Source organism: Tamandua tetradactyla, chromosome 8 (assembly GCF_023851605.1).
Source record: "Tamandua tetradactyla isolate mTamTet1 chromosome 8, mTamTet1.pri, whole genome shotgun sequence".
NCBI classification, from domain to species: Eukaryota; Metazoa; Chordata; class Mammalia; order Pilosa; family Myrmecophagidae; genus Tamandua; species Tamandua tetradactyla.
The window spans coordinates 75,008,569-75,024,272 of record NC_135334.1 but is presented as its reverse complement, the minus strand read 5'-3'; the positions used below and the strand labels follow the sequence as shown (position 1 = coordinate 75,024,272).

Genomic DNA, 15,704 nt, shown 5'->3' with positions numbered 1-15,704 from the left:
AGTAGGCAGAGGTCTCACCTGCCATGCCAGAGACCCGAGTTTGATTCCTGGTGCCTACTCATGCAAAAAAAAAAAAAAATTAATAATAATAATAATTATATAGATAGATATAGATACATATAAAATGACTGTGAAAAATGTTAAATCACTACATTGATACTAGTTGTATTTACTATAATAAACAAATTATTTGAAAGAATGTAAGGGAAACAGAAAGTCAATTGTGTCTTTTTCCCAAAAAAATGTAGTATAAAGCAACTAAAGTCTGAGATAGTTAACTAAATGACTTGAAGATCCACTGAGTGAAATAATTTTTAAAATAGCTAAAACACAGTAAACATATCTCTCATTGTGTTTATGTAAAAGCAAAAAGGGATGCCAACTCTTTCTTGCTGATCTGACCTTTGATAGGGTTTGGACAGTCCCATGTCACCTGGACCACCAATGTTGTGTCAACAGAGAGGCCACTATTGCTGGGATCTCTCCCTAAACCCTTCTGGTTCTCCAGTTCTGCTCCACTGCCTCCTGCAGAAAAATAATGTCCTCCAAAGAGTCACAGAATTAGAGGCTTGTGAACTTGTTCTTGCCTGTCATGCCGGAGACCTGGCTTCGATTCCCAGTGCCTGCCCATGCAAAAAAAAAAAAAAAAAAAAAAAAAAAAATCCAGGCTCCTTGTCCCCAAGCTATTAAGAAAAAAGGGAAAAAAAAAACAAAACTAAACTAAACTAAAATTAAATGGTACTGATATAACATTTTCCCTGGCATGTTGGAAACTGATCAAACTCACATTACTGCTTGATCTCCCATCAGTAGACAGCCTGAGCTGTTCAGGAGCATTAAAGAAAAGCTCCCCCACTCAGCGTGGGAGATGACCCCCAGAGATGAGTCTGACCCTGGCACTGTGGGGTCAACAATGCCATACTGACCAAAAAGGGGAAAAGAAGTGAATCAAATAAGGTATCAGTGGCTGAGAGAGTTCAAATGGAGTCAAGAGGCTACTCTGGGGATCACTCACGCAAGTTTCAGCTAGACACTCCTACTATCATAACTTGCCAACCCCCAACCAAAACTATTTCTGCCAATCCTAAAGAACACCTAGGGCATTATATAAAGATTCTACAAAGGTTCCATGCACCAGGGTAATTTTCCAGAAACCTACAACTTCCAGATGGGTTCCTACAACAGAAAAGTCCTGAAGTGCAGAGGGGGCCTGCCTCTTCAGAATATCAACTAGTTCCATCCCCCATCTCGTAGTATTGACAGCTCCTTCCAACATGAAAAAGTTAGAAAGGCCATACTCCAAATACCCCAAAGAGTGACAGAAAGATCAAAAGTGATTGTGGAGCCATACAGAGAGGGTCAGGTTTAACAAATGAGTATGATTGCTGAATACATACATTGATATTTCCTTTAGCCTTCTTTACCTTAGAGCAGCTAGGAATAAAAACTAAAATTTTTATCTGTTCTACAAATAATTGTTGCAATGTACTTTGAAAATCATTGCTTTTTTGTATATATATTTTCATAAAAAAAGAAAAAGAGAAGGAAGAATATAAAAGAAAAGACAGGATTTAATAAATTAATATAACTGCTGAATCAATATATTGATATTTTTTGGTCTCTAGTGTCTTGGAGCAGCTAGAAGAAAGAATGAAAAATTGTGGAAGTGTAACCCATACTAAATTTAAAAACTTTTTGTATAACTACTTGTTAAAATGTACATGGAAATTTATTGCTCTTTTGTATATATGTTATTTTTTACACACACACAAAAAACATTAATATGAAAAAACAAACTGGGAAGTTTTAACTGAAGAGGTGTCATTGCACTCAAAACAAAATATGTTTCATAAGCTATTTATCTTGAGTGATAATGGTTCTTAAGATATTCTGGGTAAAGAGAGACAGATAAAGGGAGCTGGCCATTGAACATGCTAAATCAAATTTCACAAATATAGTTTTCCTAAGATCTAATTACTATATGCATTTTGTTACCAATACCTCTCTGAGAATTTTGGTGGCATTTTTGACAGAGCAACTCCACAAAACTTAGGATATGTCCAAAGGTGTTAGTCTTAACCACTTTTCTACAATATAGTATGTTTCTAGGCTTTAACCTTACCTGGAATACTGGTGATATGCACTTGGAATCTATTTTGTCTTTGTTTCAATACTTATGAACTTTGTTTCAATATCTAGTATTAGTATTCAAGTCCTTATAAACCATCATTAATAGCAATAGTGATAATGACCAACTCTACCTCGATCTGATTTTAATGTGAATGAATCTAGCTTTGTAACATTAAGTTTACGGTTAGTTGTTGGTTTTACAAATCCATAAAATCATTTTTTAAAAAATATATAGTGCCATTCTCTTCACAATTTCCTGTAAATCAATAATTATTTCAAAATAAAAAAAAGGAAAAGCCCTCCCCCCCCTCCCCCAGAAACACAGCTTCCAAAGAATTCCAGAAAGCTGCTTACCATAGCTGCCTTAAGCTTCTTTTAAATTGATAAAACACAGGGCTAACGGGAAGCATCAGCCTGTATCAGAAACAGAATGAGTATGCAGGTCTTTCTACTTCAAATCTAATGCGCTCACCTACATTATAGATGATTCCCTGAGGAGCTAAAGTTCTATCATAGGTAAGGAATTTAAATAAAAATAAAATTGCCTCATTCCTACCAAAACCATTCTTCTCTACCACCTAGACCAGTGTTTTCAACTGTGGTAGGATTATACGGAAAAGTATTAGCCCAGAGGGCAGAAAGCTCAGGTCACAGTCCTAGCTCCACTATTAACTAAAGCATGACAACGAACTATACTTAACACCCAATCTTTGAATCATCTAGAACTCAGCAGAGTTGTAACCAAGCAGAGAACTACAGCTGAAAGGGTTTGCCTCAGAGGTCAATAAGCTCTCTATCATTGGAGGTAAAGCAGCAGAAGCTGGGAGATTTCTATGGGGGGTAAGGAAAGGGTAGTGATAGGGTAGAATTTAAAAAAACATTCTAATGAAGAACAATTCCTGAGGCCGGGTGTGTTTGAAGCACCTTCCCCCCTTCCCAGCACAGAGATCATATTCAGTCTTATTCAGTGACTATCTGTAAGGATCATTTCAATAATTTGCCCCTACTAATCATCTTATATTCACAACCTTTTACAGTCAAGTTGCTATTCATTTTCCTCTCTTTTCTCTGAATCAACCAGCAATTAAGATTGAACACCCATGCTGCCTATTACCTTCTGAAGACTTCCATGCTTTCCACAAGTCCTCCACACTGATGAGTTTATCCTCACCATGGAAGGTGCTGTGTTTCACCGTTGGGTCATGGTAATTGAGGTCTTCCCTCAGGAACTGCAAGGGAAAGACACACAAGTCACAAGAAATGCCTGGGAGTGAGCCTACCAATATTTCCACGCAGATCAACTGCAGTCAGCCAGCCATACCATATCCCACAACCCAATGCACAACTGTGTATTGTATTGTATCCTTCTAAGTACATGCATCTTGATTGCCAATTACATAGCCTGTGCTTCCGTTTTTCATTCACCTGGAATAAATATGAATAAGAAATTCCGTCCTCATACTGTTTTTTTAATTTTGTAAAGATAATAAATGACATTTAACTGGAATTCAATAAGCTAGAAGAGAGGAGAAAGAAGGGGAGGAAGAAGTAACTTTTTATGAGCACTTACCTATATACTAAATTATATGTCAAGAACTTCATATAATTCATATAGTGTTTGCTCATAGAGTCCTCACACCCAATGAATTAAACTTAAAATATTAGCTGTGATCATCTTAAAACTTGCCCATAAGCCCCTCCAGAGGATAATGTAGTGGATAGGGTTGCCTTATGATCAGGCAATCCCGTTTCTGGAAATATACTTAAAAGAACTGAAAGCAGAGACTCAAATAGACATTTGCACACCAGTGTTTATGGTAACACTATTCATGATACCCAATGGATGGAAGTGGCCAAAGGATACATTGACTAAGAAGTAGAAGGGTGAACTGTATACATATGATGGAATAATATGTGGCTACAGAAAGGAACAAAGTTATAAGGCACACAAGGTGAATGAACCAAGAGGACATTATGTTGAGTAAAATAAGCCAAAAACAAAGACAAATATTGCATGGTGTGCTGCTCTGAAACTGTTATGTACCCCAGAAAAGCCAGGTCCTTTTTCTTGATCCAATCCTGTGCGAGCAGCCATGTTTCTTTTAATCCTGATTCAATATTGTGGGGTGGAAACTTTTATTGGATTGTTTCCATGGAGATATAACATGGAATTGTGGGTGTGACCTTTTGCTTGGATAGAAATGTGACCCCACCCATTAAAGGTGGGTTGTGATTAGTTTACTGGAGTCCTTTAAAAGAGGAAACATTTTGGAGAAACCTCAGTGTTGACAGAGCCAACACGAGACCTAGACATTTGGAGATGAACAAAGAAAACACCTCGGGGAAAGCTGAAACCAGAATCCAAAGACCTCAGCAGATTCCAAGCCATGTGCCTACCCAGCTGACAGAGGTGTTCTGGACCCACTGGCCTTTCTTGTGTCAAGGTATTGTTCCCTGGATGCCTTAGTTTAGACATTTTATAGCCTTAGAACTATAAACTTGTATCCTTTCAATTTAGTAAATTCCATTGTTAAAAGCCATTCATTTCTAGTATGTTGCATTCCAACAGCTTCAGCAAACCAAAACACATGGTCCTGTTTAAAAAATAATTATAAGAAAATTGGGGCCTAGATTGTAAGCTCTTACAGCAGTCACATTTATCCCTGACCTTTAAGTGATATTTCTAAATTCTGAGATGCTGTGTTATATGTGTATAACCTGGTATTTTCCTGGAACTTTGGGCACCTGTGTGACACCTAAGATTCAGAATAGGAGTTTTGCAGCTCTGAAAGTCAGCAGTCCTACATACAGCAAGTGTTAAAGAAGCTGAGAAAGAGACCAGGTTTCAATTAGTGCTAAGAATCAAGCTGATCTGGCTAGGACTAAGGTAAATCAGAATAAAGGATGATATGGTCTGTACTTTAGAACTTCACCTACTGAATGACTCCAAAGGAGAAGAGGTATAGAGGTATATATTGTCTAAAACCTAAAGTTTCTATAGCATACAATCTAATTAACCTGTCTATCCAGTTCAGTTAAACAACCTAAACACATAGAACATAGAATTGGGAACGAGGTTTTTGCAATTCTGCATTGCTTAATGTAATACCTGAATATATTCCAGAATATGTTGGATAGATAATTTAAAAGTATTGGCATTCCTGGACCAGATAAGTCTTGAAAACTGGAGGAGCCAGACTCTCCAGAACATTAGCTGGGTCCATCTTCCTGCCCTGTGTAGTTGGTGGCCCCTTCCAATATGGGGGGGAGGGGTTGGGAGGGCATGGCATGGATGCCCCTGGGGAGTGGTAGAAAGATCAAAGGTGATGATGGAGTTGTGCAGGGAGGTAAGGTTTGCTGGGTCATTGTACTGGTGTTTCTTTTGGTCTCCAGTGCCTCAGAGAAGATAGAGGTGGGGGGCTGGAATTGTGGGATTGTGGCCCATGGCGAGCTCTGGGGTCTGTTCTGCAGATGGTTATTACACTGTGTATTGAAGTTTGTTGCTTTTTTGTATGTATGTTATTTCTCACAAGAGGGAAGAAAGGCGATGACTGTGATTATTTATTCCTTCTTGCCTCCAATGTTCTGGAGCAGCTAGAAGGGAAAATCTGAGATGATCATATTGTAACCCATGACAAAGTCTGGGATCTATTCTGTAACTACTTGTTGAAGAGTACTTTGAAAAGTTTTTCTTTTTTCTTTCTTTGCTTTGTATATATATATTATATTATGCAATGAAAAAAAAAGTATTGGTAGTCTCCTGAGAGATTGAGCACAAATATGAAACTATTAAACTTTTCCACCAGGGGAACCCCTGATACTGTCTTAAACATTAGGGACTTCTAAGTTAATATGCCAAACTCTTGACCTTGAGCCTGGCTCTTCTGAAACTTATTTCTGTAACAGAGAAGCTAAGCCTACCTATAATTATGCCTAAGAGTTACTTCCAGAGAACTTCTCTTACTGCTTAGATATGGTCTCTCTCTCTCTCTCTCTCTCTCTCTCTCTCTCTCTCTCTCTCTCTCTCTCTCTCTCTCTCTCTCTCTCTCTCTCTACTTCCCCCCCTTCATGGGACATGACATCCAGGAGTCTGAGTCTCCCTGGCAACATGGGACATGACCCCCAAGGATGAGCCTAGTCCCGGCACTGTGGGATCAACAATGCCTAACTGACCAAAAGTGGGGAAAGAAATATAACAAAACAAGTTATCAGTGGCTAAAAGATTTCAATATAGTCAAGAGGCTATTCTGAAGGTTACCCTTATGCAAGCTTCAGCTAGATATTGCCAATTACCATGGTATGCCAAACCCCAACCTAAAGAATACCCAGGGCCCTATCGAAGACTCTATAAAAGTTTTACTCACTAAGTTTATTTTTCAGACCTAAAACCTCCAGATGGTTCCTAGCCAGATAAGTCCTGAAACCCAGAGTTACCAGTCTCTCCAAATGCATCAAACAGTGGCATCCCCCTATCCCATAATGCTGACACCCCTTTACAACAGGAAGAAGTTAGAATGGTTATTGACCAAATATCCTAAAGAGTGGGAGAAAGATCAAAGGAGGAGGAGGAGTTGTCACAGAAAAGATACGATTTAACAAATGAGTGTGATTATTGAATCATTATATCAATATTTCTTTTTAGTCTCCAGTGTCTAGAAGGAAATACCTGAAATTGTGGAACTATAATCCATACCATACTTTAATTTGTTCTAAAACTACCTGTTAAAATGTACTTTGCAATTTACCACTTTTTGGTATAAATGTTATATTTCACAATTAAAAAGAAAACATGCCCATAAATTCTTTGAGATTCCTCCCACAAAAAAGTAGATTCCCCTCCCCTTGAATACAAGATAACATTAGTAACTAGTCTTCTAACAAACAAAATGTTGCAAACTGATGTCATATGACTTCCAAGGCTAGGTTAGAAGAGGCAATACAGATTCCACCTGGCACACTCTCTTTTAGGACACATGCTTGAGACTCCTGAGCCAACATGTAAGAAGTCTAGCTGCCCTGAAGTTAGTGTGCTGGAGAGATCATGTGAAAATATTAAGTAGAGTTATAAAGAGATACCTGAGCAACCCCAGCTCTGAGTCTTTCAGCCAAGGAGTCAGACATGTGAGTAAGTGATCCTTCAGATGATTCCAGCCTCCAGCTTTCAAGTCACCCCATCTGACACCAAGTGGACAAAAATGTGCTGTCTCTGCTGAATCATGCCCAAATGGTAGATACATGAATAAAATAAATGTTACTGTCTTAGGCCACTAAGTTTGGAGGTGGTTTATGCTATCGTTAGATAACTGAAACACCTGCCCAAGGTAACAACTGGCAAGTGATGGACTTAAGATTTAAACCCAAAATGCCTCACTTCAAAGTCCAAATCACCACCACCCCCACCCCCCCACACCATCATATACTCTCTCTCAATTAGATGGAATGGTTTTCTCTATATTTCACTTTTACCAAGAAAGAAGGAAAAGAAATTTTTAGTTTCTTTAGAAATTTAACTGGTGATTAGCTCCATCAATAATCATGAAGCTTTATTCTTAACATCATTAGCATATGCAGGACTGAATACTGATCATTGCTTTCCCAGGCTCTTGACTTCAAAAATACAGGCAATTCTCATCACTGTATTGGACTTATTCTCACAAGAACACAGTTTTGTAGGATTTTCGGGAACTGTTTCTTTATCTGTCTGGGAAAGAGTCTGGCCCAGGGTCCTATCAGTAAATGTTCTTGACTGATGGCTCACAGAATGGTCCCAGATTACCTAGGCCAATGATCAAGGGGTGATTTCTTCTCCTGGGTTTTGCAATAATGAAGACATCTAGATTAATGGAAGACAGTCCACAATGGAGCATTCTCATCGTAGCAAGAGTGTAGGCTACGGAGCACAAGGAACCTGACACTATCCACAGGTAAATTCTAATATAGCACTGTCCAACAGAGTTTTCTGCAATAATGGAAATGTTCTATATCTGTGCTATCCAATACAATGGTCACTAGTCACCTGTGGCTATCGAGTACTTGAAATTTGGCTAGTGTGACTGAAGAACTAAATATTTTTAATTGAAATTAATTAAAATTTAAATGTAAATGGTAACATGTGACTAGGGGCCACATATTAGACAGCACAGCTCTAATGCATTCCACCACTTGGAATTCTGCTCAGGATGTCCAAGTAAGCTAGAATGTGCAGGGAAGTCAAGACCACTTGTGAAATGAGGATGTGAAAGGAGGACTAACATTTATAAGTTAACCAGTTTTCTATGCCCTCAACTAAATTCAGGTCCCTCTGACACCTGAGGGTTAGATTCACTAGCTCTCTAATCTCTCATTTGAAATGAATGAGAAAATCGACATTCCAATGAGGATTAGGTAAATGGCATATTGAAGAACCCAGAGCAAGGAGATTTAGTCAGTACTTTGAAAGGTAAACTGACAAAGTATTTTACATCTTTGGATGTTTTTAAGTCATACATTTAGGGCACCTGACATTTTATTTATTATATGCTATAAGCGTAAACTTTTCCATTTCTTTCCCATGTTGCTATACAGTTAGGCAAAGCCAATTCATTAATAATCTACTTCTATTCCTTTTTGCAAAATGTTTATTTAATAATTTAAGTCCTTACATATAGTTTGGTATATTTCTAGGCACTCCACTCTTTTACACTGAACGATATTTTTATTTTTATGCTAGCGCTTTCCTATCTTATTAAGTTTTTAAACATTTCATTTCTTATGTCTGCACTCCACTTTCCCATGGCTCGTCTATTTAAGAATATTTCTTGTCAACTTCAGCCGCTTAGTTTGAAAAATGAATCTTAAAAACATTTCATTAGTTTTACTGAGATTTGGCTTCCTTTCACTGGGGACCTAAATGATGAGATCACTATATCTTAAAGGTCAGGTACTGGAACATCTCAAGGAAGACACAGTTACAAGCAGTCTGAAACAGCCAATCTGGGGGCAGAAATTCATTGATTGATTCATTCATTAGACAAATATTAAATGAGGGGCTATATGTACCAGGCATGGTTCCAGGCACTAGAATACAGAAAGTAGTAAACAAAACAGGGAAAAATGTTTGCTCTCACTGAGCTAGAATACTTTGGGAGTGAGAGAGACAATGTAAATAAAGCAGGGAAGAGAATGAGGGAATTCAAAGAAGAGTGGCATTAGAGGTTGCCATTTTAACTAGGGGACTCAAGGAATGTCTCATTAAGAAGGTGAGGATTATGGGAAGATGGCAGTCCCTCTACCAGAACCATTATTGAAGTGGCAGGTACTGTCTGAATCAACTATTTTGAAACTCCAGATTCTAGCAGAACATTGTGCATTATCCAAGGAAGAGCAGAATGAAGAGGCTGGTACACTGCAGTAAATACTGTTGAATTCCACTCTCCTTACAGCAGCTACCATTCCTCCATCCCCAGCCTCATGTCAGGGAGAAGCAGGGTCCTCAACTCTGCTCCTGGTCCAGCTCAGCATGCTGGTGCTGATATGGGACATAAAGACCTAATCCCCCAAGTTCTGGGGGTATGTGATCCTATCACTGCACACTGCTGCTTTTTTTTTTACCACACTGCTTTTGATCAGCTACCTCAGGTCATTAGGGGCCTGGCTCTAAGGGCAGTCTTATTTCAACCCACTTTGTAAAAGCAGCAGAGCAGTCATGAAGGCAGCATCCTTTCTCAAAACTAGGAAAAACGTTATAGAGCCGCATTAACTTGCAAGTGCTGAATCAAGAAAACAGCTTCAAAAACCAAAGTAGAAGTTCCTGCCATCTTGTGGGCCCTTCCTAAACCCCTCCTCAGTGGAGCCAGTCTATGCTCCCATTGTGGGTTCCCACCATTGTACCAGCTGAGAAAGACTGATCCAGAAAATTTCTCTTGGGATCTCCTTCAGGGAAGAGCAGCTTGGGGCAGCTAAAGCACTGTAAGAAACAATTAAGTCAAACAGGCCTGGGTAAAGACTTAACCCACTTTAAAACCTACAATAGGACATTCTCTTCATAGATAGTAGAAGGGACATTCAAATTCTGTAAAATGGGAAACTCCTAGGGTAACTAGCAATCACAAGCCCAGAAAAAGACACAGGCTCAGAAAAAAAACAGAGAGGATCCTGTACTTTGCAGTTGCCTTAGCAGACCTTCTTGATAGAAGGGCTGAACTCTGAAGGAGAACACCAACCAACACAAAGCCAATTTGCAAAGACTGTGAAAGGTGTGTTTTGAGCAGTGGTTTGCTTTTGTTAACTCAAGGACATTTCTGTGATGATACTAGGTGGATACAAATTCAACAAATAGCTCGAGAACTAAATCCCAGAATTAAACACTTTAAAGTATTACCATATGCAGTGCAGAACAAAAGACTACAAAACAAAGAAACAGGGAAGGAGAGCCATCCAAAAGAAAAGCATAAAATTCCAGAAAACATCAATGAAGAAGACCAGACTGTGGATTACAGGCTAAAGACTTAAAAAAAAAAAAAAAGATCCTCAATATGCTTCATTATGAAGAAAAATACAGAAAAAGAACTAAAGGATATCAGCAACACAATGAATGAGCAATATGGAATCTCAATAAAGAGATAGGAATTTTTTTAAAAAATTAATCAACAGAACTGGAGCTAAAGACCACAATAACTGAAATGAAAAATTCCTACAAGTTTCAACAGCAGATTGGAGCTAGCAGAAGAATCAGTGAACTCAAAGACAAGACAATTGAAATAAGTCAGGCTGAGGAGCAGAAGGAAAAGAATTAATACAAAGCAAAAATAACCTAAGACCTGTGGGACACCATCACACCTACCAATATACACATTATGGGAGACAAAGAAGGAGGAGAGAGAAATGGAGCAGAAGGAATATTCAAAGAAATAATGACCCAAAACTTCCAAAACTTAGCAAAAGATATGAATATGCATACCTAAGAAGTACAGTAAACAACAAAAAGGGTAAGCTCAAAAAGAAGTATGTGCAGATGCATACTAGTCAAATTGTCAAATGCAAAGGAGAAGGAAAGAATTCTTAAACATGGAAGAGAAAAAGCAATGTATTATGTACAAGGAAATCCCAATAGGATAGAGTTCCAATGTTTCATGGAAGCAAGAAGGAAATGGGATGGAATATTTTAAATACTGAGAGAAAACAATTTCCAACCAAGAAATTTATATATAATGAGACTGTCCTTCAAAAATGAGAAAGATTAAGACATTTCCAGATAAACAAAACCTGATGGAGTTCATTACCCCTAGACTTCCCTACAGGCAATAATAAAGGAAGTTCTTCAAACTGAAAAGAAAGGACATTAGACAGTGGATGGAAGCAACAGAAAATAATAAAGAATTCCAGTAAAAGTAACAATATAGGTAACCATAAATGCCAATATATACTATTGTATAGCTTGGTGTATAAATCCACTTTTGACTTCTTAAAGGCTCAACATACAAATGCATAAATGGTACCAGTGAATCTATGGTTTGGGAAACACAATGTATAAAATTATATTTTGTAACAATTATAACAAAAAGGTGAGGGGATAGAGGGGTTGAGGAAAAGGGGAAATTACGCTATCAAAGTTAATTTATCAAGTCAAATGTGATTGTAATACCTTTAGGATGTTAAATTTAAACCACACACACACACACACACAAAAACCCGTAAGAAATATATGAAAAACATATACAGGAAGATATAAGAATGGATTAAAAATGATATAATACAAAAAATCAAATAAATTTGGAAGTAGGCATTAACAGAATAATTGAGGGACAAAAAAGATATGACTTACAAAGACCATGGTTTCAGTTTGCTAATGCTGCCAGAATACAATATACCAGAAATGGATTGGCTTTTATAAAAGGGATTTACTAGATTATAAATTTACAGCTCTAAGGCCATGTAATTGTCCAAATTAAGGTATCAACAAGAGAATACCTTCACTCAAGAAAGGCTGAGCATGTCTGTGGTTTCCTCTGTCACATTGGAAGGCACATGGTGGCATCTACTGGCCTGTCTCTCCTGGATTGGTTTCTAAAATGGCTCTCTCAACTCCTGTGGGTCCTTCTCACTTCTGCTGGGGCATTTCCTTTCTTCAAGCATCCGTCACTTGGTTTCATCGGTCTGTATCTCTGTGTCAACTCTGAGCTAGCTCTTTTATTCTCTTTACAGAGGACTCCAATAAAAGAATCAAGACCCACCTTGAATTGGGTGGGCTACATCTCCATGGAAACAACCTAATCAAAAGGTCCCTCTCACAAGTGAGTGGGTCACATCTCCATGGAAACAACCCAATCAAGAGGTCCCACCCACAATAGGCCTGCACACACAAGACTGGATTAAAAGAACATGGCTTTTCTGGGGTACATAACAGTTTCAAACCAGTACAACCATGTAGTAAAACGGCAAAAGAAAATTGTGCCGGTTTGAATCCATGGAGGACCCCAGAAAAGCCATGTCCTTTAATCCTCATTCAATATTCCTGGCTGGGAGCTTTTTCATTGTTTCCATGGAGATATGACCCACCCAATTGTGGGTGGTAACTTTTTGATTAGATGATTTTCATAGAGGTGTGTCTCCACCCATTGAAGGTGGGATTGCTTAAGGGAATCTTCTAAAAGAGGAAACAATTTGGAGAGAGTCCCTTTTTAGAGCCACGAGAAAGCCACAGAATGCCATAGCAGAGCTGAGCAGAGCCACGAGGCTGAGAGCCCATGCTGCCAGAGACATTTGGAGATGAGGAAGGAAAATGACCCTGGGGGAGCACCATGAAACAAGAAGCCGGGAGAGAAAGCTCAGAAACTTCACCATGTACCCTTTCAGCTCAGAGAAAACCCCTGAATGTCCTCAGCCTTTCTTAAATGAAGGTAACCTCTTGTTGGTGCCTTAATCTGGATATATTTATAGAATTGCTTTAATTGGGACATTTCCTCGGCCTTAGAACTGTAAACTAGCAACTTATTAAATTTCCCTTATTAAAAGCAGTTCCATTTCTGGTATATTGTATTCTGGAAGCTAGCCAACTAGAGCAAAAGTCTTGTATTATCAGTAGTTAACCTAAATCTAAAAGGATTAAACTTTCCAGTCAAAAGGCAAGGTTGGCAGAATGGATAAAAAAGCATGACCCAACTACATGCTCCCAGCAAGAGACTCACCTTAAATTTAAAGACATAACTAGGCTTAGAGTGAAAAGATTGGGAAGAAAAAAACGCAAGTAGTAACCAAAAGAGAGCTGGGATAGCAATATGTACATCAAATAAAGTAGACTTTAAGTGAAAAACAGTTATGAGGGAGAAGGAGGTCACTATATACTGCTAAAGGGTCAATTCTAGAAAAAGACATGATAATTATAAATATATATGCACCTAATGGCAGAGTCCCAAAATTTATGAAGCAAATTTTGACAGATTTGAAGGGAGAACCAAACAGTTATACATTAAGAATAACAGACTGCAATATACAACTTTCAATAAGGGATAGAACATCTAGACAGAAGATTGATAAGAAAATACAAAACTTGAACACTAATTCTAAACAAACACATATACAGAACACTTCATCCAAAAGCAGCAAAATACATATTCATTGTTGGTACACATGGATCATTATCTAGGACAGACTGTATCATAGGTCACAAAACAAGTCTCAAAAATATTAAAAAATAATGGAAATCCATGTATCTTCTCCAACCAAAATGGAGTGACGCTAATGATTAATAATAGGGGAAGAACTGGAAATTCCACAAATATGCGGGAATTAATAATACACTCTTTAACAATCAATGGATCAAAGAAGAAATCACAAGGGAAATAGGAAATATCTTGAGGTAAATGAAAATGTAAATACCACATACCAAAATTTAATGAATTTAGCAAAGGTAGTGCTGAGTGGGAAATTTATAGTTCTAAATGCTTACATTAAGAAAGAAGAAAGATCTCAGAAATTAAGGTCTAGAAAAGGAAGAGCAAACTAAACTCAAATCAAGGAGTAAAATAACAAAAATTAGAGCTGAGATGAATGAAATAGAAAACAAAAAGAGAGACAATCAACAAAACCAAGTGGTTCTTTGAAATGAACAATAAAATCAGCAAACCCTTAACTAAACCAACAAACAAAAGAGAGAAGTAAAAAATAACTAAAATCAGAAATGAAAGGGGGGACATTACTACCAGAGACATAAAAAGGATTACAAGAAGACACAATGAACAGCAGTATGCCAACAATTGATATAATCTAGATGAAGCAGAAAAATCCCTAGAAACACATGAATTACCTTTATTTACTCAAAAAGAAACAGAAGATCTCAATGGACCAGTAACAAGTAAAGAGATTAACTCAGTAATCAAAAACCTCCCAACAAAGTCTACCATACATTCCAAGAAGAAATAACTCCAATCCTGCAAAACACTCTTACAAAAAAATTGAAGAGTAGAAAACACTACCTAACTCATTCTATGAGGCCACCATCACCCTCTTAAGAAAGCCAGATAAAGATACCACGAGAGAAGAAAATTACAGACCAATATTCCTTATGAATTTATATTTAATAGGCCTCAATGAAATATTAACTGAATCCAATAGCACATTGAAGAATTCTACAACATGATCAAGCGGGATTTATTCCAGGCATGCAAGGATGGTTCAACATAATAGAACAAAAGGGGAAAAAAACACATGATCATCTCAATTGATGCAGAAAAAGCATTTGGCAAAATCCAGCACCACTTCTTGATAGAAATAATTAAGAAAATAATAACTAAGAAATAACTTAGAAAGCTAGGAATAGGTTTCCTATAAGCTAGGAAAATAAATAAATAATAGGGGGAACAAATGTTAAAATGTTAGTAGATTCAAATGCTAGTGATCAGTGAAAGGGAATGATAAGGGGTATAGAAAATAAATAGGGGAAACAAAGGCTAAAATATATTGGGTAGATGGAAATACTAGCAATCAATGCGAGGGAGGGGTAAGGGGTATGGTATGCATGAGTTTTTTATTTCCTTTTTCTTTTTATTTCTTTTTCTGAATTGATGCAAATGTTCTAAGAAATGATCATGGTGATGAATACACAACTATGTGATGATATTGTGAGTTACTGATTATATACCAAGAATGGAATGATCATATGGTACTAATGTTCATTTTTGTACGTTGCTATGTTTAAAAAAAGGAAGAAGAACTTAGAAAGCTAGGAATAGAAGGAAATTTCCTCATCTTAATAAAAGGCATGTTAAAAACTCACTGTTAACATCATCCTCAATGGTGTAAGGCTGAAAGCTTTCCCTTTAAAATTTGGAACAAGACAAGGATGCCCACCTGTCACTATGCTATTCAAACACTGTACTTGAAATTCCAGCCAGAGGAAGTAGGCAAGAAAAAGAAATAAAAGGCACCCAAATTGGAAAGGAAAAAGTAAAACTTTTCCTAATTACATACAACAAACTCCCATATACAGAAAATACACACACACACACACAAAAACTACAACAAAACTACTAGAGCTAATAAAGAATTCAGCAACATACTAGAGCACAAAATCAACACACAAAAATGAGTAGTGTTTC

At 37.5% G+C, this 15,704-nt stretch overlaps 1 protein-coding gene across 7 annotated transcripts in view; it reads right to left on the bottom strand.

Annotated features, from left to right (window-relative positions):
- Positions 1–15,704, bottom strand: part of STIM1 (stromal interaction molecule 1) — a 311,883-nt gene that overhangs the window by 93,593 nt on the left and 202,586 nt on the right. For 6 of the 7 annotated variants that reach the window (XM_077113754.1, XM_077113755.1, XM_077113760.1 and 3 more), the window contains one exon: positions 3,245–3,359. In XM_077113754.1, coding sequence (XP_076969869.1) covers positions 3,245–3,359 — 115 coding nt within the window. Of the gene's footprint in view, positions 1–3,244; positions 3,360–7,206; positions 7,328–15,704 lie in introns of those variants that run through there. The other variant, XM_077113757.1, reaches the window with a different exon arrangement.